Source organism: Physella acuta, unplaced genomic scaffold (assembly GCF_028476545.2).
Source record: "Physella acuta isolate Inbredline_101_S28 unplaced genomic scaffold, ASM2847654v3 ptg001091l, whole genome shotgun sequence".
NCBI lineage: Eukaryota > Metazoa > Mollusca > Gastropoda > Physidae > Physella > Physella acuta.
Window position 1 is genome coordinate 26,503 of NW_026732608.1, and position 20,012 is coordinate 46,514.

The 20,012-nt window shown below is 33.3% G+C and overlaps 2 protein-coding genes across 3 annotated transcripts; one reads left to right on the top strand and one right to left on the bottom strand.

Annotated features, from left to right (window-relative positions):
* Positions 1-836: 836 nt before the first annotated feature.
* On the bottom strand, positions 837-13,430 carry LOC131955659 (coiled-coil domain-containing protein 146). 2 transcript variants are annotated; one of them, XM_059319852.1, is made up of 20 exons: positions 13,315-13,430; positions 12,298-12,644; positions 11,198-11,280; positions 10,889-11,098; positions 10,669-10,726; positions 10,345-10,521; positions 9,900-9,973; positions 9,415-9,642; positions 8,731-8,917; positions 8,532-8,627; positions 7,828-7,953; positions 7,521-7,654; positions 7,188-7,352; positions 6,186-6,410; positions 5,736-5,800; positions 4,736-4,899; positions 4,029-4,157; positions 3,530-3,667; positions 2,357-2,605; positions 837-1,655 (listed from the first exon to the last, which is right to left on the bottom strand). In XM_059319852.1, exons 2-20 carry the CDS (start codon positions 12,628-12,630, stop codon positions 1,452-1,454), a joined length of 3,045 nt encoding a protein of 1,014 aa, XP_059175835.1. In that variant the 5' UTR covers positions 12,631-12,644; positions 13,315-13,430; the 3' UTR covers positions 837-1,451. The 2 variants fall into 2 exon arrangements, with proteins under 2 accessions (XP_059175835.1, XP_059175836.1); XM_059319853.1 differs by lacking the exon at positions 13,315-13,430 and adding an exon at positions 13,017-13,151.
* A 204-nt stretch (positions 13,431-13,634) lies between these two features.
* Positions 13,635-18,191, top strand: LOC131955665 (ruvB-like 1). Its single transcript, XM_059319866.1, has 10 exons — positions 13,635-13,827; positions 14,765-14,851; positions 15,205-15,421; positions 15,724-15,881; positions 16,082-16,231; positions 16,364-16,427; positions 16,511-16,709; positions 16,918-17,020; positions 17,108-17,199; positions 17,345-18,191. The coding sequence occupies exons 1-10, from the start codon at positions 13,687-13,689 to the stop codon at positions 17,502-17,504; spliced, it is 1,371 nt and encodes a 456-aa protein (XP_059175849.1). The 5' UTR covers positions 13,635-13,686; the 3' UTR covers positions 17,505-18,191.
* Positions 18,192-20,012: the final 1,821 nt, after the last annotated feature.

Consider the following 20,012-nt stretch of genomic DNA (forward strand, 5'->3'; position numbering starts at 1 on the left):
TAAAAATGGATTACAAATATTGTCTATATCCTGAGTTGCCATCCCTCCTAGTTGTATATTAGAATATTTGAGAAAGTTTAGGGGAGATCACTCCCGGTTTATTTTATTAATAAACAAATTACTATTTTTATTGTTCATAATATGAATTTTATATGACAATATTAAAAAATAAGTACTTAAGCTTAAACATACAAAAAAAAATACATTTAAAATCAAATATATTTATTTTCATAGTTTTTGACCAATATGAACTATTGCTTTAAAAGAAATAGATTGTTGTTGTACAACCCTCAAGAAGTTACTTTATATTTTCTGACCAAATAATGGAGTACTAATGTTGCCAAATCTAGGAGAGAAAAATCATAAGGATGTAAAAATAGGTTAGTGTCCCCTTGATATTATTTGGTCATCTTACATGTTGTGTAACTTTTATTTCTATTACAAACATTCTTAATTCTTCATACTAAACATGCATTAAATCATTCAAACAATTTAAGAAAAAATGTGTAATATATGTTCTGTTCTTTATAATGACATGCATCACAAGCTTACAAAGAAGTTATTTTTATTTAATTAATATTTACAATTAAAGTTTCACAGAAATGTTTTAGTTTTAAACTTTATTTTAGATCAGATGGAAGAATGTATTGCCATCAAGAACACAATTAAAAAGTGTCAACTTATAAAACTATACGCCAGGATTTTGGGCAAGGTTGACAGGAAGAAACAGTTGTAAACAGCTAAAATCCACTTGCCAGTTAGTAATGCTAGAAAATGTATCAAAATATTTTTGAGTTCTGGAATGTACACTCAGTTTGTTTTAAAATATAGCAACAAAAACAGCTGAAAGTAAAGTGGTTAATTTTTACAAACACTTAAACAACAAATTTTAACTAGTGTAAAAATATCACAGGAAATGAGAAAGAAAAATTTGTTGATTTGTTTTGGCTTATTTGAACATGATATTAATGATAATATCAAAAAAGTTTTAAATTCATATATTTTTAAAAATATGTTTGGCAATTTTGTATAACTTTAAAAAAAATATAATTTTAAAAACATTTTTTGCTAATGAAATATTGCTTCATTAATTTATAAAGAAAAACAGTTTACATTGAAACACTTTAAATTTCAATGTGTTTTGGTATTACTTGTGTATATTTATTGCTTCAGTTATAAAGAAAAACAGTTTACATTAACATTCCTTAAATTTCAATGGGTTTTGGTATTACTTGGGTATATTTATTGCTTCAGTTATAAAGAAAAACAGTTTTACATTAACATTCCTTAAATTTCACTGTGTTTTGGTATTACTTGGGTATATTTATTGCTTCAGTTATAAAGAAAAACAGTTTTACATTAACATTCCTTAAATTTCACTGTGTTTTGGTATTACTTGGGTATATTTATTGCTTCAATTATAAAGAAGAACAGTTTTACATTAACATTCCTTAAATTTCAATGGGTTTTGGAACAGGTTTCCTTATGTGTCGCATGGTTGAACCTGCCTCTGTGGGTTTAAATGGAGCATTTGAGCCATAAGGTCGGGGGATTGGCAGTTCTGTTTCATCCTCTGGAATATAAGCATTTGGGCGGGGCTCGGCTGTTGTGTACATGCCCCCAGTTAACCTGTATTGTTCTTCTTCTTGCTCCATCTGAAAGATAATATTTTCTTGTCAAGTAGAGGCTAAATTATTTTTAAAATATTTCACGATTTCTTGAAATATAAATTATTAAAGATTAACGTATAATGAAATTAAATTCTTATTGTTAATAAATACTTTTAATTTCTAATTACTATTACTAATAATTCAAAACAAAAGTTAATTGATAAAAAAAGGTTATTTGATTCAATATGGGTTACTACAAAAAAGTAAAAATTATAGGCATTTTTGACTACTTATAATTTAAAAATTAGAAAATCCCCATATTGAAGAAAGTTCTTTAATTCAACACTGTGAAAACATTTCAGTTTATATTTTAAATTACATAATTTATTTAGTCTACAAACTTTAAATTTAAAAATTGTGACTAATCATTAAAATTTTACTTAATTAAGTGTTTGGTAACCTAAACAATTTGAGACCTAGCAATCCATTGGGCAAATAAAGTCGAGCTTACATATTTCTTGACCTCCCCTTTTGAAGGGATGGTGTGGTTAGCACTATGTCCAGCCGCCTTTACTTTCCCTAATGTAAATCAGTTACCCAATACAGCTGGGTGGACTCAGTGACGTCCTACAGTCACAAATCCGAACCAAGATCCGAACTCAAGACCTTCAGGCTAGCAGCCAAACGCTCTACCATTTGACCACGTTATTACACTACTAATATTAAGAAAGAGTGAATTTGTTTACCAGTCTCCTCGCTTCTCCCTCCTGGATCCTCCTCTCAATATCCCTCAACGCTCTCTCCCACTCGATCTCAAACTCTGACAGAGGCGCCTCCCCTTTCTCCATCCTCATGTAGCAGTGCTCCAGCAGAGCCTCTTTCTCTTTGACTTCCTGCTGCAGCTTCATGGCCAGAGCCTGGTTCATAGAGAGCTCAGACACCAGGGCCATCATCTTGCGCGTCGTCTCTTTGATTTTGGTTTGAATGCTGTTTACCTGCTCAAGCAAAATTGGTGAAATTTTAACAAAAAATGTATCAAATATTGATCAAAAATGTGGTAAAATGTGATGAAAATGTTGATAAAAAATTTTTTTTGAAAAGATGATGAAAATTTGATGAATATTTGATGAAAATCTAAAACTATGACAGATGTATGAAGTGTAATAGAAACACAAATCCTGGATAGAAGATGGTGATGAATTTGTCTTATGCACTGAAGATACTGACACATTGTCAGACAGGCCTTGATATGGAACCCCCAGGGGAAATGACAAAGAGGACGATACCAGAATACTGGCATATGGGGGGATGGGGAACGGGGGGGGGGGACTGAAGAAATAGGACAGAGCTGATAAAAGCTGATGATAAGAGTAACAAGAGATGAAGGAAGCAAAAAAAAAAAGAATGACGATGCCGATGAGATGAAAATTGTATGTTGTTTAAAAAAAAAACCTCTAAGACAAGAAATAATGATTTGTATAAAACCAATAAAAGACCTTCAGTGAAAGTTTGCAAGTATATCAAATGATGACATAGGAAAAAGAAAAATGTGTAAACACTTGCAAAGAAACTAAAAAAAAGTAGACTGAACTGACATCACACATTGAGGAAAGACCAAATGTTTGGTTATACAAAAATTTAAGAAAAGGCTTAATCAGCCATAAATTTAAACCTAATTTAACTTAAGTTATTAGAAAAATCTAGACTAAACTTTAAATTTGTGATGATACCAAATGTATGCATTAAAAGCAAAAAAAGACTGAAATCACACACAACTATTAGGAAAATATCAAACATTTATTTAACATATGATAAGAACCAAAATCATGCCTAACCTTTAAGAAAAGAATGAGGTAAAGTACCAAAAAGACCAAAAAAGTAACAACAAAACCAAACAATTGAGAAAAGACCAAACTTACGCTTTTGGCCAAGTTTAACGTGTCGTCCTTCCCAACCTTAGCCTTGTTGCCAGTCCGAGCCACCAGCCTCTCAACTTGTTCAAAAATTAAATCTTTCTCCAGCAGACGTTCCTCTTTCTCCGCCAACCTAGACTCCAGCTGTTACACATCATAAACAAAGAAAAAATTGTAAATGTCATCTTACGATAAATTGTAAATGTCATCTCACAAAAAATTGTAAATGTCATCTCACAAAAAATTGTAAATGTCATCTCACAAAAAAATTGTAAATGTCATCTCACAAAAAATTGTAAATGTCATCTCACAAAAAATTGTAAATGTCATCTCACTCAACTTACAGAATTTTTTTTTGTATTTAGTATCTTTTGTTTTAAAACTACATTATTTTTTTTACCCTTTGGTTATTATTTATATAAAATAGCAAAATATTAAAAAAATTGTTTAAAACATTTAAAAAATGAATGACCAACATAAATGTTGATACAAAGTGTGGTCAGACCTCCTCCACTTTGTTGTGTATTTCACCAGGCGTCGGATCCTTCCCTGTCAGGTACCTCACCCTGCTCTCATCGTACGGGTTCTCTAAAGCTTTTTCCAGCTCCACCATCCTGTCTTGGCACTGTTGGAGCTGAATTGTTCAAATAAATTTTAAAAAAATCACACATCCAATCCAAGATTTTTTTAAAATAAAAAAAAACTGCATCTAATGTACGGGATTGGACGGTACAGGACATGACTGGTAACACAAAAGTCCCATGTTAAGATCCCAGACATAAGTCTATAAGATGTCCCTGTGTCCACCCAGGTCTGATGGGTAACTGACTTATATTAGGGAAAAGCAGCCATAGAATTGCTCAGACTACACTTTTATATTCTGTCGTCACAACAGATGAACTCTACATCACCTGCCCTATTTATTGTCAGGTCTAAAATGTTAACTTACTTGACTAGTATAAATGACCATTACATTATTAATATACTACAAATTTAATTAATTTTTGTATTTTCTATACCACCTGTATTAAGACATAAAATCTAATAGTTTAGTAAAAAAATAAAATACAAATAAATGCACAACGATATATTTCTACAACAAGTTTAGTGTAGTTTTAATGTAATTATAGTCCTACTTGTATCTGTAACATTTTAATGTGAAAAATTGTCCTACTTGTCTCTGTAATGTTTTAATGTGAAAAATTGTCCTACTTGTATTTGTAAGGTAACCAGCTCTTTCTCTTGGTTCAGTTTCCCAGGCACAGCTTTATGTAACAAGTGACTTGACCTCTTCATCTCCTGCTGTTGTAGCTCTAAGAACCTGATCTCCTCCTCCAGACTTTTGAGCTCCACCTCGCCATTTCTTATCATTTGGTCTAGACACATTTTAAATTTTATAGTTTTTTTAAAACTGATGTGAAAACTTAGCTCCACCTCACCATTTCTTATCATTTGGTCTAGACAAAAACATTAAATTTATAGTTTTTTAAAACTGATGTGAAAACTTAGCTCCACCTCACCATTTCTTATCATTTGATCTGAACACAAACATATTAAATTTTATAGTTTTATAAAAATCATGTGAAAACTTAGCTCCACCTCGCCATTTCTTATCATTTGGTCTAGACACAAACATTTTAAATTTATAGTTTTATAAAACTCATGTGAAAACTTAGCTCCACCTCTCCATTTCTTATCATTTGGTCTAGACACATTTTAAATTTTATAGTGTTTTAAAACTGATGTGAAATCTTAGCTCCACCTCACCATTTCTTATCATTTGATCTAGACACATTTTAAATTTTATAGTTTTTTTAAAACTGATGTGAAAACTTAGCTCCACCTCGCCATTTCTTATCATTTGATCTAGACACAAACATTAAATTTTATAGTTTTTAAAACTGATGTGAAAACTTAGCTCCACCTCGCCATTTCTTATCATTTGGTCTGAACACAAACATATTAAATTTTATAGTTTGTTAAAACTGATGTGAAAACTTAGCTCCACCTCGCCATTTCTTATCATTTGATCTGAACACAAACATTAAATTTTATAGTTTTTTAAAACTGATGTGAAAACTTAGCTCCACCTCGCCATTTCTTATCATTTGATCTAGACACATTTTAAAATTATAGTTTTATAAAACTGATGTGAAAACAAATTATATTTTAAAAATTTGAATTTTTGTTTTAAGGGGAAAAAAGGTTTCACCTTGAATATTGACTCTCTCATAGAACACACAGACCTCTTCATTTCTTTCAATTAATTTGATGCCCCTGCAATCATAAAGGTTAAAATGTTAAAAAAAATTTTTAAATCATTGGCAATTTATAGATAAATGAGCACCAAACTTCAAAGCCTGTGGGAAGACAGGCATAAAAAAGAAAAACAAATGTTTAAATTCCAAAAATTATTTTATTGTATGTTCATCATAATTCTTGATTTCCTAATGTGTTTGGTATTTCTTTGGTTGCTTCCCTTTTTCCTAACTCTGTTACTCACAGATTAACTTGACAATTTATGAAATAAAATAATATAAACATTAAATTTGAACTAAACTTTACCTTAAAAAAATGCATTTTTTAAAAACACATCATATTAAACTGATTAATCTCCCTTGCATCTATATTTAACAACATAACAAAATCAGAGTTGTCTAACCTGTCATTCCTGTGCTGTACATTTCTCTCATATCTTTTCCTCAGCTTGATCATCTGTTCCTCCCCTTGATTGATCATCACATTCAGCTTGGCCATGTCTGTCCTCTGTTGATCCCTCTTCTCCTTCAGCTCTTCCTCCAGCTGCCTCTGCTTGGCCACCTCATTCCTGAGGGAGTCTCTCATCACAATTGCATTCATCCGTTTTAGTCTTTGTTTTTGTAGATCTCTGGTAAAAGCAAATTTAATAAATAAATGTAAATAAATAAAACAGGTGCCCTGATATAATATACATTTAATGTTTATAAATAAACAATATTTTTTAAAATCTGTATACTACACATAAAATAATATGGCTCCTTAGTCTAATTACACTATTGGATGATTGTGGGTTTGAACTCTGGACTTTCATGTTAGCAGCCATGTGCTCACCTGCCTGACTACTCCAACCACTAGACAACCTAGATTGTAAAGGCCTAAAATATTCAAGCATTTCAACCGTAGCTCAAATTATATAACACCCTAGGCAGTATTCCTATCTGATGTTTCAAAATTATTCAACTTAATAAGTAGCTAATTTCCAAAAAAAAAAATTTGCTCAGCTTCCGAAACATTTTGCTCAATGTAGACAAGCTGAGTACAGTGAGGACATTTGTTAAAGAGTAATCAGAGCTGGGACGGAGTGGTCTAGCAGTAAGTCTCGAGTTCAAATCCAGGTTCAAGTCAGTAGACCGTCCCTGATGGTTACCTAGCTCAAGTTTGGGAAAGTAATGGCGGCTGGGCATAGTGCTGACCACACTATCTCTTCAAATGCCGAGGTCACAGAAACAAGTGAACTCTACTTCACTTGCCCTATAGACCATCAGGTTTGAAAAGCGAACTTTACTTTTTTAATCAGAGCTGAGTTTAGAACAAAAGCTTATCACAAAGACAGTTTACATTTGTTAATGAGTAATCAGAGCTGAGTTTAGACAAAAGCTTATCACAAAGACAGTTAAACATGTACTTGTCTTTCAGCATGACAGCTGTGCGTAAAATCTCAATCTCGTTGTTTAATATTTTAATTTTCTCCTTCATCTCTGCCGCCTTCTGTGTGGAGGTCTGTATCAGGTTCACACACTTGTTCCTCTCATTCTTTATTATGTCGTACAGTTGGGCAAACTCTTTCAGCCTAAAATACAGGAAAATTTCTTGCCCAACAAAATCTTCAAGTCCATAAAAATAAATCAATAGGAGAACCATTCAGGAGAAATTAAACTTGCAGAATTTCATAAATTAAAATAGAATGCAAGAAATGTTTTTCTAGCATCATGAACACCCCAACACGTCTGTGACCTACTTGATTTGCATCTCCTGGTATTTTTTCTGATGATCCTGTATCTGCAGCTGTTTGGTCTTTAAGTCCTCGACTGCCCTGTGATATTTGGTCTCAGCTTTCATGAAATCTCTGGCCTTCTGTTCCCTTTCATCTGCCTAGTTTTTTAAAAGATAAACTTAATTTTTAAAAACCACACAAAATCACTACAGTAAAATAGAGTAGGTTTGTGACTATAGCCACTTGCCACAAAGTATGTAGATTGCATGCTACTCATTATGGTTTAGAAATTGCAATAAATATAATAATTTTAATTTCTTCTAGAATTTACCTTAATAGCAGCCAACCTGGTCAGTTCGACCACTTCAATCCTCAAATCACTTTGACAGTATAAATAGTTCTGTTCTTCCTGAGCGCTGGCTTCTAATTTGACATGTTCAACAGCAGTTAGTGAGTTCTGGTGAGTGAAGAAACATGCCAATGTTTGGACCACTGCATTATTTTGTGTTCAATGTGCTATGTGAATTAAACTATTTTACTCTGTGATACAGAGACAGCTTTGAAAAGATTGTGTAATGTATTTAATAAGATTATTGAGGAACAGCTTTGATTTGTTTATTGTGGGGTAGAACTGATAAGTTTATTATGTAGGTTGGGTTTCTTCTTCTTCTTCTTCGTTCTTAATTATTAGTGTTGAAGGGGATCGAGATTTATCTGCCAGTAGGTTTGAACTCGAGACTTTGTTCGAATTTATCAACCATGAGCTTTTAGCCGACTCGACCACGCCTCCAACACAATTAAGCGTTACGTGTCAACTAGTTATGCGCCATTGAGGCCATTGACTCCGATTTCAGCCTGCTTTTCTTTTTGGATTTGCTTCCATAGCCTTTGTCCAACCAAGAACAAGGTTGGGTTTAATTAAATTATTTTAAGATAGAATTTTAAAAATTACTATGTGATTGTGGTAGGATGGGGTGTAGTAAAATTATTTTGGGATGGAATTTAAAAAATTATAATGTGATCACTTTTTGTTACCTGTTGTGCAAGTGCTCTCTTAGCCTGCTCAACATCCTTCTCTAGCTCAGCTTTAGTCTTAGAGTAAGACCCGTCGTCTTTAGGTAAACTGTTCACCTGAGGAATAAATTATAAGCATGTTGTTAAACATGTTTTTCCATTTGAAATACTTCATCACAATGATAAATACTCTGCCTACTTATGATGATAACATAGAAACCTGTGAGTTGACTTTCTCAAAGATTGACTTGGTGTGATTGAGACTCTCCTCTGCCACCTTCAGCTGCAGCTCAGCCTTCTTTAAGCTCCTCAAGTCTCTTTCCTTCTCTTTTAACCTCCTTGTATGAAGATCATGCATGGTTTTTCTCTCATTTTGAATGTGTCGGAGTGCCAGATCAAGACTTGTCCTAAAAAATTGTAATAAAATATTGGCGTAATCTACATATAACATTTAGTACTGATACTTAAATGTTTACCACAGCTGTTAACAAAATTAGAAAAACAATTTATTGAATCAATATGGGACGGAGTGGTCTAGCGGTAGAGAGCGGGACTGCTAACCCGTTAGTCTCGAATCCGGGTTCAAGTTAGTAGACCGTCCCTGAGTCCACCCAACTCTGATGGGTACCTAACTCACATTAGGGAAAGTAAAGGCGGCTGGGCATAGTGCTGACCACACTATCTCTTCATATTCCGAGGTCACAGAAACAAGTGAACTCTACTTCACTTGCCCCATAGACCGTCAGGTTTGAAAGGGAAACTTTACTCTACTAATAAATATTACATAGTTTTAATGATTTTATTTTTTATTGCATTTTTAATTTTTTAGTTTAATAGTATCAATACAGTTTTACCTATAATTTATAAACTAGTTAAACAATTAAAATAAAAACTGTATGCGCACCTGTCACCTGTGAGAGTGACCTCCCTCTCCTTGGCCAGCTCGTAATCTTTAGACAAAGCCGCCAGGTCCCTCTCTTTCTCACTTAAGGCAGCTTTTTGAGATTTCAGTTTGGTCTCAGCTTCAAACTGCTCATCCTTCAAAACTTTTTGCTGACTCTCAAAGTTCTTCACAATCTCAACATACTCCTGGTATTCTGCATTCAAAGCCTCCAGTTGTACGTAAATTGCACTAGCAAATGGGGAAAAGCCACGAAACAATTATTTCTTTGTTAAAAAATTTTTCGTACACTAATGAACCATAGTTATAAAAATGAAATGAAAATGTTGAATTCACACACGCACACACATACATACATATTTTTAAAAACTGAATGTACCAATAGTGTCACTTTTAGCACTTTTCGAAGCAATCCTTATTCAATTTATTTTAAATTACTAAAGGTCAAATTAAAAATCAATTAAAATTTCAAGTATGTATTTTCTTACTTCTTTTGTCTCAAGATTTTATCTGCCTCTTTAGCTGTCTGACCTGGTATGGTGTTGATTTGAACTAGTTCTGCCTGTTTTATTTTTAAAAACACATTTTTACTAAGCCAGTGAAGGAAAGTTTATCTTTAATAAAAGTTAGTAGCAGTTTTTACATTTTCTTCACGATTCAAAATTGGGGAAAAAGGTTAAGCTATTAAAGAAAAGAAGTTATATTGGAAAAAAATGTTAGGCTATTAAAGAAAATAAATTATATTGGCAAAAAAAAAAAGTAAAGCTATTAAAGAAAATAAATTATATGGGCAAAAAAAAAAGTTAAGCTATTAGAGAAAAAGAAATTATATTGACAAAAAAAAGTAAAACTATTAAAGAAAATAAATAACATTGACAAAATAAAACGTTGAGCTGTTAAAAAAAATAAATTACGTTTCGTACGTTTACATACCTTCAACTTCTCCAGCTCTTCTGATAAGACTTCGTATTCCTTTTTATCAGTAGCAATCTGATGGTTTGTTTTCTCCAAATCTTCCTTCAATGTTTTTGACTCATTTTGTCTACTGACAACTTCCTTCTTCAGCTCTTCAGCTCCGGCCTGCAGTTCTTTAATTTTCTTTTCAATTTCCTTTGTAAACAAACAACAAAAACTTAGGTTTATAAACATGAAGTCACTTTTAATACTTTAAAGCTATGTAGTTTTTAAAGCTATGTAGTTTTTAAGAGCTGCTATTTCAATAAAACTTTTCAGATAAAAACAGGTCAGAATTCTCACCCCTTGTTTGGGCAACCTGTTGCTCTCCCTTAGAACAATTTTCTTTTCCTCTTCAAGACTGAAAGAATAAGATATAGAAACAATTAAAATTCTTGTAAAAAAACTACAAGTGTGCTTTTTTTGTAAGTTAAAACAAGAATATATCAAATAACTAAAGAAAATGTGTATCCTATAAAAAAAAAAACATTGTAAACAATCATTAGAGAGTAAAATTTTTTACCATTCAATTTTATACTCAAGCTGATATTGTCTCTCTTCGGCTTCAGCCAAATCATTGTTGTGTTTCAGTAACTGCTCCCTCAGCTTGGACACATCAGTGTTGGAGTTCTCAGGGAAGTGGTCTCCCTTCTCTAGCTCTATAAACTGTCTGTCAAGTTCGTTGGTACTTTTCTTTGCTTCTTGCAGAAGTCGTGCCTCACTTTCTCTGGTCCTATTAAAAACAGGTTATTTATACAATACCTTTTACCTCTAGATAGCTTTTAAGGTGATTTGATTTGGGTAAAAGAATAAATAAGCAAAAGAAAATTACCTTTTAAGAGTTTCATGTAATTCTGTGTATTTGGCTTTGAGAAATGCAACTTTTGTACCGGAGAGTTTTCCTTCTTGAAAAAGCTGAGAAAAAGATTAAATATAATTTAGTTGCTTTATCAATAACAATACACTAGCATAGCACAATGTATTTTAGACACATGTGATGTTAAATAATGTTTGAATTAAAGAAACATTTTCACTCCTTTTAATCATAAATGATGTGATTGGTTAAAACATAAACAAGAACAATATTAACCCTCTTGTTTAATGAAAAGGCCCAAAAATTTGTTTAAACCAAAGCCCAACTTTTCTTAGCAAGGTCATGTCAAATAGATCATCTATATATATATATAATTCTCTTCTTGGAGACGATAGAAAACACCAAGCTGTAAGCGCGCTCCCTACCACCCCCACTCCTACATGGTCTGGTGAACTGTGGTTCACGCTAAATGTTTACAAACGTAGAGCCGGGTTTAGTGACGCTATTAGGGGCATATAATTTAGTTTGAAACAATTTTAAACTTAGGGGAGGTAACTAAGAGGAGTTTCCTTTCAGGGGGGGGGGGGGGGTTGGGTAAAGGAGGGGGGGTTATCGTCCTTAACGAGCTACTGATAGTGTTTTAAATCAAATATTTTCAGTGGCAGCGTTGGTACTGTCGAATTCACAAATTATGAATTATTGAAAAGTAGAAAATAAAACAAATAAAAAGTGGCGTATAATACGCCGCGGATTGGCTCGTATATTATAATTCTAAAAATAACTTTAATAAAGAAACAAACACAAAATTATTTATTACATAAATGTTGCAAATCATCCAAGAAGACAGTTGCTGAGTTTCTATGTTTAAGTAATGATTTGATCAGAAGTAACGTCTCTGAGTCTAACACAACTCTAAAATGTATCAATTTTTTTCACTATCGCACAATATAGCTAACCAACTTCTTTCACTCTTAAAATTTTGGAAACCAAATGAGTTTAAAAAATTATCCCCAGTTTATGACAATCAAATTTTTGCATACTCAACATAAAATTACAATTACTGAAATAGTATATGAGAAAATTATGTCATTATTCAAGTGACTTGCAACTCACATTACCTGATCTAAACACTGGAATGCTGGACTAGATGAGACCTCTACCTGGCTCTCTTCCTGTTTAATAATCTTAGGAGGAAGGGCAGAAATAACTTCTGTATACTCTTCATTTTCATTCTTTATGTTCAAAGCATATTCCTCATCACTATCTGCATAATACTCTTTTGGTCTTATTTCTTCATCATCAGAATTTCCTTCAGAGTTTTGAAAATCATCTAACTTTTGAGCTTCATCTTCATCTTTTTCATCTTCATCATATTTCTCTTCATCTTTTTCTTCATCAACTTCTTTTTTGTCCCACTCATCAATTTCATCAGAGTTGTCTAGATCACTCATTTTTATTATTTAAGCTGGAACAGAGTACAAAACTTTGATAATAGTGAATGGAAAACATATATTCTCTTGAATCTAAGTGTAATATAACTATCAGAGGATTCTCTGAATAAGCATAACATTTTTGATAGCCTATTGTGTTAATTAGAGTTCCAGCACTGCCTGGTTAAAGTGACCCATTTTGTAGCTGGTATCATTATCATTATTAGAATGTGTGCAGAAGAACCAACAACTGAAGAGTTAGAAAACAATGCTTTTTGTGTGAACTTTTTGTAAGCTAAAACAGGGCAAGGGTTAGTACTGATACAATAATACTGAATAATAATATAGAATATGATTGAATATAGAAGAGAAGTATTTATTTTTCTAGCAGATCTAGTGACCAATACCTCTCTCTTCACCAATGTCCATGCATGGAATATTTATATTATATAGTATATTATTGACAACTGAATTAAGCTATTGAATCACTATTGGTGGATTCATGTTTATACTTTCAATCATTCTTTCTCTGCATTCTTAGCGGTCAACACAGACTCAATAGTTTCAGATGGACAGTCAGAGTTTAAAAAAATAAACAATTTAACTTTAAAGAGACAATTCAGCTGTAAATAGTGCAAGGGCATTATCTTTTATTTGAAAATCAACAGCGTATAGAACAGAATAAGATGACCTATACTTATTTACCCATATTACATAGTTGAAGTAAAGGGATAGAATTGTTAATTGTTAGGCCCAAATATTTACGTCTTCCACCATATTGTTTGCCTGCCGTTGTTATGACTTGTGCGCTTGCGCTTGTAGTTAGTCGTAAAAATAATTAGTTAAAATATTTAATCATCACATAAAATGAATAGCTATAACAGTTACATTTAAACAATAAATGACATCAATATAGTTGTTTGTGTATTTAGGATAGACTTTTTTAAAATGTTTCAAAATTAGTCTAACGCAGTATTGAAATACTATTTTCATTTTTTACGACACACAATTTTATTTGTAGCCATCTTTTCTTGTTGCCGCTTGTGCGCGTGTTGCATTCTTACACACTACCCAAAAATGAAGATAGAAGAAGTTAAAAGCACTTCTAAAGCTCAAAGGATAGCCACCCATAGTCATATTAAAGGTTTAGGTCTCGACGAAAATGGATATGCTGTTCAGTCTTCTGCTGGTCTTGTCGGCCAAGAGCTTGCTAGAGAGGTAAAGACAAATCTTAGTCTGTGCTTACCAAAAATCCACATTTGTACCGGTAACGATGGACGCCAAATCAATCAGATTGTTCTAGAATATTGTTAGCAATGGAAATTTCAATTAGGCCTATAACATACAGCTAACATAGGAAAATGTGCTGGCGCATTTCAAAAACCAAAGAGTGTTGACTGTTACACCAGTGTCCTACAATGCCATAATAAAGATGAGGCAATTATTTATTAATGAATGGCAATGAAATGGTCAGACCTGATCATTAGAATCTTCTTTAAAAAGGGGTGTTCAATTATTATTCCATGTGATTATTATGTATGCCTGTGCCTTATATTGAAGATCAGGTTGCCTGAAAAAATAACCAATAGGGCCTAACTGAAGAAAAACTGGACAGGACCCTATTGCCCTAAGTGCAAATGGGGATGGATTGGACACACCTTGTGCCTTGTGTAAACCATCTAGCAACAGGCACTAGATCTATATTGAAAAAAGAGTAGTAGGTAGGCCAAAACAAACATCGATTGTCAATGAAATTGAAGAAGCTGGAATGTCATGGACACAATATTGAGGAATCGCCAAAAATCAAATACAATGGAGATGTGTGGTTGCATCCCTATGCTATTTTCTGAGTCTATTGTTGGACACCAGTAATACCAATACTCCTAAAAGACTATTGCTAATATAAATTGAAGGTTTCAATCATTTATAATTGGCCTACATGTCAATGTTAAAGATCATGTGAATAATAAATGTCACAGATTGAATTACCTCTGCCCCTTAAAAACTGCCTTGTTTAATTTGGCCATCTAATGTAAATACTCATGTACATCCAAACTTACCATATTAACCATATTTTGTATAAAAACTACAAAGTATCAGATATTTTTGCAAATCTTCATGATTTAATTTTAAATAATTTCTAATTCTTGTCTAGGCTGCCGGTGTTGTGGTGGAACTAATTAGATCCAAGAAAATGGCTGGTCGTGCAGTTCTACTTGCTGGTCCACCAGGAACTGGAAAAGTAAACTTTTGTTTATTTTAATTTGCATTTTTCATAAAAAGCTTATTTTGTGATCATTAATACAATCATGAAGTATTCTTTTCTAGTCCTTATAACAATCAGTGAAATTGCCTGCATGTTGGTTATTTTTATAAAACTGCAAACTTGCTTTTCAAGTATGCTGTTTATTATATTTTTTTATGTTATTAAAATCTTAATTTTGCTAGCAGTTTAAAACTTTTCTGTTTGACAAGGCAATATGAAGTCTATTTCTGTTTTATTTAAAGAGAGAATATTTTTTTTATATATCTTTACTTCAGCAATATTTATATTGGCTATTAAATAGCTTTTATATAAACACATTTCTTTAACAGACAGCCATTGCCCTTGCTATAGCACAAGAGCTTGGTTCAAAAGTCCCCTTTTGTCCCATGGTAGGAAGTGAAGTCTACTCATCAGAGATTAAGAAAACAGAGGTTCTTATGGAGAACTTCAGACGAGCCATTGGCCTGAGAATCAAGGAAACCAAAGAAGTTTACGAAGGGGAAGTAACAGAGTTGACACCTGCAGAGACAGAGAATCCTATGGGAGGTGAAGAAAATATTTTTCAGGGTTTTTTTTTTTTTTAATTATTTTATTTAGTTTGCCATTACAAAATAAACCTGGCTTTTTCCACTGGCTAATTTATCTTGTTCGCATTTTGGTTTTAAAACTTCAATGATTAGGGATTCAGTTTCTTAAATTTTAAGACACAAACAGCTTTTAACAACTTTTTTTCTATTCTATTGTCAGCTTAAAATAACAAAGTTCTCTAGGTCATGCATTTTTAAAGGCCAAAGCCTTGTAATTTTGTATACTGTGCTAACTGTTGTGCTGTGTTTGCTTGAGTACAGGCTATGGCAAGACAGTGAGCCATGTTGTGATTGGTTTGAAGACAGCTAAAGGCACAAAACAACTGAAGCTTGACCCATCCATTTATGAAAGTTTACAGAAGGAGAAAGTGGAAGTTGGGGATGTCATTTACATAGAGGCCAACAGTGGGGCTGTTAAGGTTGGCTATGTTATTACGTATACATTTATCTTTATGTTACTTCCTTGAGGCCTAGCTTCATCTGTAGACAACTGATGATTTCTGTGTTAAGCATTGATGTTAGCATAATTTTTACACATAAAAACACACCCAATAGTGTGACTTGTTGAAATGTTAGTTAAACATTGATTTTCAGCATCTTATGTTGTCTTTCTTCATAGCGTCAAGGAAGATCAGATAACTATGCTACTGAATATGACTTGGAGGCAGAAGAGTATGTTCCCCTACCTAAAGGAGATGTTCATAAGAAAAAAGAAGTTATTCAAGATGTTACACTTCATGACCTTGATGTTGCTAATGCCAGGCCACAGGTGAGTCAACTGGTTTTTAAAGTAGATGGTTGTTTTTTGTTTTTTTTTAATTATTAAACTTAAGAAGGGGTTGTTTTTTTGTTGTTGTTTTTTCTTTGTTAATAAATTTGTATTGCAACTCATTTACTCTAGGGTGGTCAAGACATTATGTCAATGATGGGACAGCTGATGAAGCCCAAGAAAACAGAAATTACAGGTAATTATTTTAACAACATGTCTGTTTTTAATGAAGTAGTGATATAAAGTGTTTGGCTAACTAAAAGGTTTGTTCTATTGTAGATAAACTGCGCAAGGAAATCAACAAAGTGGTGAACAAATACATTGATCAAGGCATAGCTGAATTGGTCCCTGGTGTTTTGTTTATTGATGAAGTTCACATGTTGGATATTGAATGTTTTACATACCTTCATCGAGCTCTTGAATCAACCATAGCACCTATTGTCATCTTCGCTACAAATCGAGGGAAATGTATTATAAAGTAAGAATGCACATTGGTGATTGTGTTGTTGTTTTTTTTTTTTAATTTTGTTAACGTATTTTATTTGAAACTCTTGTGTGAAGAAGCATTTTTGTTTTGTGCTTTTGATTTTTTTTTTAAACAAATTATAGTATTGCATGTGGGATTTAGAACTTTATATTATCATATTCAAGTAAAACTAACATATCTCAATTGTGCTCTTTACCAGGGGTACAGATGATATAATTGCACCCCATGGGATGCCACTTGATTTATTGGACAGGATTATGATTGTTAGAACTCTCCCATACTCACAAGAAGAGATGATGCAGGTACTGATGTTTAGCTTATGACACTGCGTTACTACTTGAGTAATGTTTAAAATCTTGTTACCACATCAAATTTGTTTTCTCATTTAGATCCTGAAAATCCGAGCTCAGATAGAAGGCATTCAGGCTGATGATGAAGCTTTGAGAAAGTTAGCAGCCACCGGTGTGAAGTCTACTCTCAGGTATGTTTTAATGTTCATTTTTTTTTTACTGAGTTAAGGTTTAAGGGAAATAAAAATGTTAAAAATTAATCAAATGAAATTTTAACACATTATTCTAAAACATTGTAAATCATGTGGTGGTTTTTTTTTTATTATTTCTGTACAGGTATGCAGTCCAGATGTTGACCCCAGCTAATGTCATGTCACGCATCAATGGTAAAGACTCAGTAACTAAGGAAGAGGTAGATGAGGTGGCAGCACTTTTCCACGACGCCAAGTCTTCCGCCAAGATCTTAGCAGAACAGGAGGACAAGTACATGAAATAATCCCCACAATGCACTACCACAGGATATGAATGTGATAAGAGGAATACTAGGGGGAAAATGATGCATGTGGTTTTATTTTAAAACTTGACTGTGGGATCTAAGCAAGCAACCGGGACATTTTCCAATGTACTATGTATTGTGGGAACAAGGCTTGAAGATTCATTTTTTAAAACCCGCCTACTATGCCGGAGTATATGAGCTGCTCACATTTAGTTATTCAAATTTTTGGAATTCACATATTGAAACTTGCTGAAGTAAATGAGTAATAGGTTTTTGTTGAAATTATGGATTTGTCCTAGGCTTCAAGTATTCATAGCTGAGAAAGTGTGTATTATTTTTTACTTGTACATAGATTTTAACATGGATCTGAATGTGTCGTCACAATTGATGAAGTGTAAATATCAAACCTTCAATAACCTGACACTAAATCTTCCATACTCACCATAATTAGACTTCGTTCTTTTGATTAGAATTATTTGGCTGGCTCTTTTGTTTTTAAATTAGATATCACTTTGGTTCAGATTTAGTGGATGAGTTGACAAAATTTTTACATGTTTTAGGTATTATTGCATTCCTGGTTTGAATTCATCAATGTACATTGAACTTATTCCATATGAATATTTGTTTTTCATTATTTCTTATACATAAAAAAATGTTACGATTCTATGAATTTTTGAAAAAAATAAATGTTGTCTTTTTAAATGGATTTTTTCATTTTTAATTGTTTACTTGAGTACTTGTTTTGAAAGTGGCATATGCAGCATTGCACTAATTGTTTCAGTTTGTCACCTAATCTTCTTCATTCATCTTCACTGCCTGCAGTTAAATGGTTGTCTAAGTGTCAGTGTCTTCCTTACTCAACCAAGCTTTTGTAACAAAAAAATTTGGTTACTGAAGTAAATTGCATTTTCTTTAAACCTTTCTCAAATTTTCTTAGTGGGGAGCTGATTTTTTTATAGATTCTTTTAGTATCTGAGTGACTATTTGGAAACAGCTATTTTAACATGCCATTAGCTCAATAGAAGAAAGAAGAGAATCAAAAATCCTCACTCAATACACAAAGCTAGAGGTACTGGAAAACCATAACCTAAAACAGAAACCCAGTCCATCAACCAGACTACAAAGAACAAGTTTCATCAAAGAAGCAAAGAATCTAAAAAAGAAATATGAAATCGAAAATATTCCTGAAGCAATAAAAACTCAAAACCTCTCCCCGCCTTGGATCTCCCACTGTCATTTAACCATTATTGACTCAATAGACACCATAGAAAAAAAATCTGACTATGATCAAGAAGAACTAAAGAAAATAACAAATAAACACATTAAGGATCAGTACCCCAGCAATACCTGGATTAGAGTTTTCACAGATGGCTCAGCTGAAGATGCCACAAAAAATGGCGGGGCTGGCGTCCTTATTGAATGGCCAAGCGGAGAAAGCCTGGAAAAGGCAATAGCCACAGGCAGCCTATCCGACAATTTTAGGGCAGAAAAAAAAGCTATAGAGCATGCAGCAAACCTCCTGTCAGAACACCCTGAATCACCGAATAGTCAGATTGTATTTCTTACAGATGCCAAATCTGTCCTGCAATCCCTAAAAAATCCAGAGTCCTATACTCAAACACTTATGACAGCACTAGAGAGGCTAATAAATACCTGCAGCAGAATTGTGCTGCAGTGGATCCCGGGCCACTGCCAGATCCAGGGTAACGAGATTGCAGACCAGCTGGCAAAAATTGGGGGAAAGAAACCACAACCGGAAATTTCGCTACACCCAAAAGAAATAAAAAGAATAATAAAAAACAAACAGACGCAAATGTGGTCTGACACACACCCTCACTACAATAAAGATGATGGCTATTATAATGTGACACGAAAACAACAATACATAATCTTTCGACTTAGAACAGGCCACAACAGACTAAATCAACACATGCACAAAAAACTGAAGGTTGGGTGTGGCGAAATGTGCCCTTGTGGCAAGGCCCCGGAAAATACGGAGCACGTACTTCAGGAATGTACTTTGTATAGCCAGGCACGAGTCAGACGCTGGCCCCCTTCCCACTCCACTCAGGGAAAAATTATATGGGACACCTGACAAACTGGAGACCACAGTCCGGTTTGTTCACGAAGTTGGACTTGTTGTCTGAATCCTCCACCATATTCTCAATTAAGAACGAAGAAGAAGAAGAAGAACATGCCATGAATAAAAAACTTTGTTTTATTATAATTTATTAAAACTTCAAAACATGGCATTTTTACATACTGACTTAAAAAACTACATGATGTTTATATATAACACGAGTGATATAATTAACATCCTGGAGGCCTAGGTGAGTATCCACTAGCACCTCTGTACTAATGCAAGTCCCTTGCTTATCAATGATATCAAGCAAGTATCTCATTGTAGTTTCATAGGGTACGTAGCAATACATATTGTTCACAATGGCTTAAAAATAATGTGACAGTTTCCATAAGTAAATTATAACACGCAACAGAGAGAGAGATTTC

Bases quoted from the DNA above. Each gene is read 5' to 3' on its own strand.
- LOC131955659 (XM_059319852.1), bottom strand. From the start codon at position 12,630: ATGAGTGATCTAGACAACTCTGATGAAATTGATGAGTGGGACAAAAAA. The intron at 10,522-10,668 runs GTGAGAATTCTG...TTGTTTACAAAG, and splicing joins ACAGGTTGCCCAAACAAGGG to GAAATTGAAAAGAAAATTAA. The intron at 2,606-3,529 runs GTAAGTTTGGTC...TTGCTTGAGCAG, and splicing joins CGTTAAACTTGGCCAAAAGC to GTAAACAGCATTCAAACCAA.
- LOC131955665 (XM_059319866.1), top strand. From the start codon at position 13,687: ATGAAGATAGAAGAAGTTAAAAGCACTTCTAAAGCTCAAAGGATAGCC. The intron at 15,422-15,723 runs GTGAAGAAAATA...GCTTGAGTACAG, and splicing joins GACAGAGAATCCTATGGGAG to GCTATGGCAAGACAGTGAGC. The intron at 15,882-16,081 runs GTTGGCTATGTT...CTTTCTTCATAG, and splicing joins CCAACAGTGGGGCTGTTAAG to CGTCAAGGAAGATCAGATAA.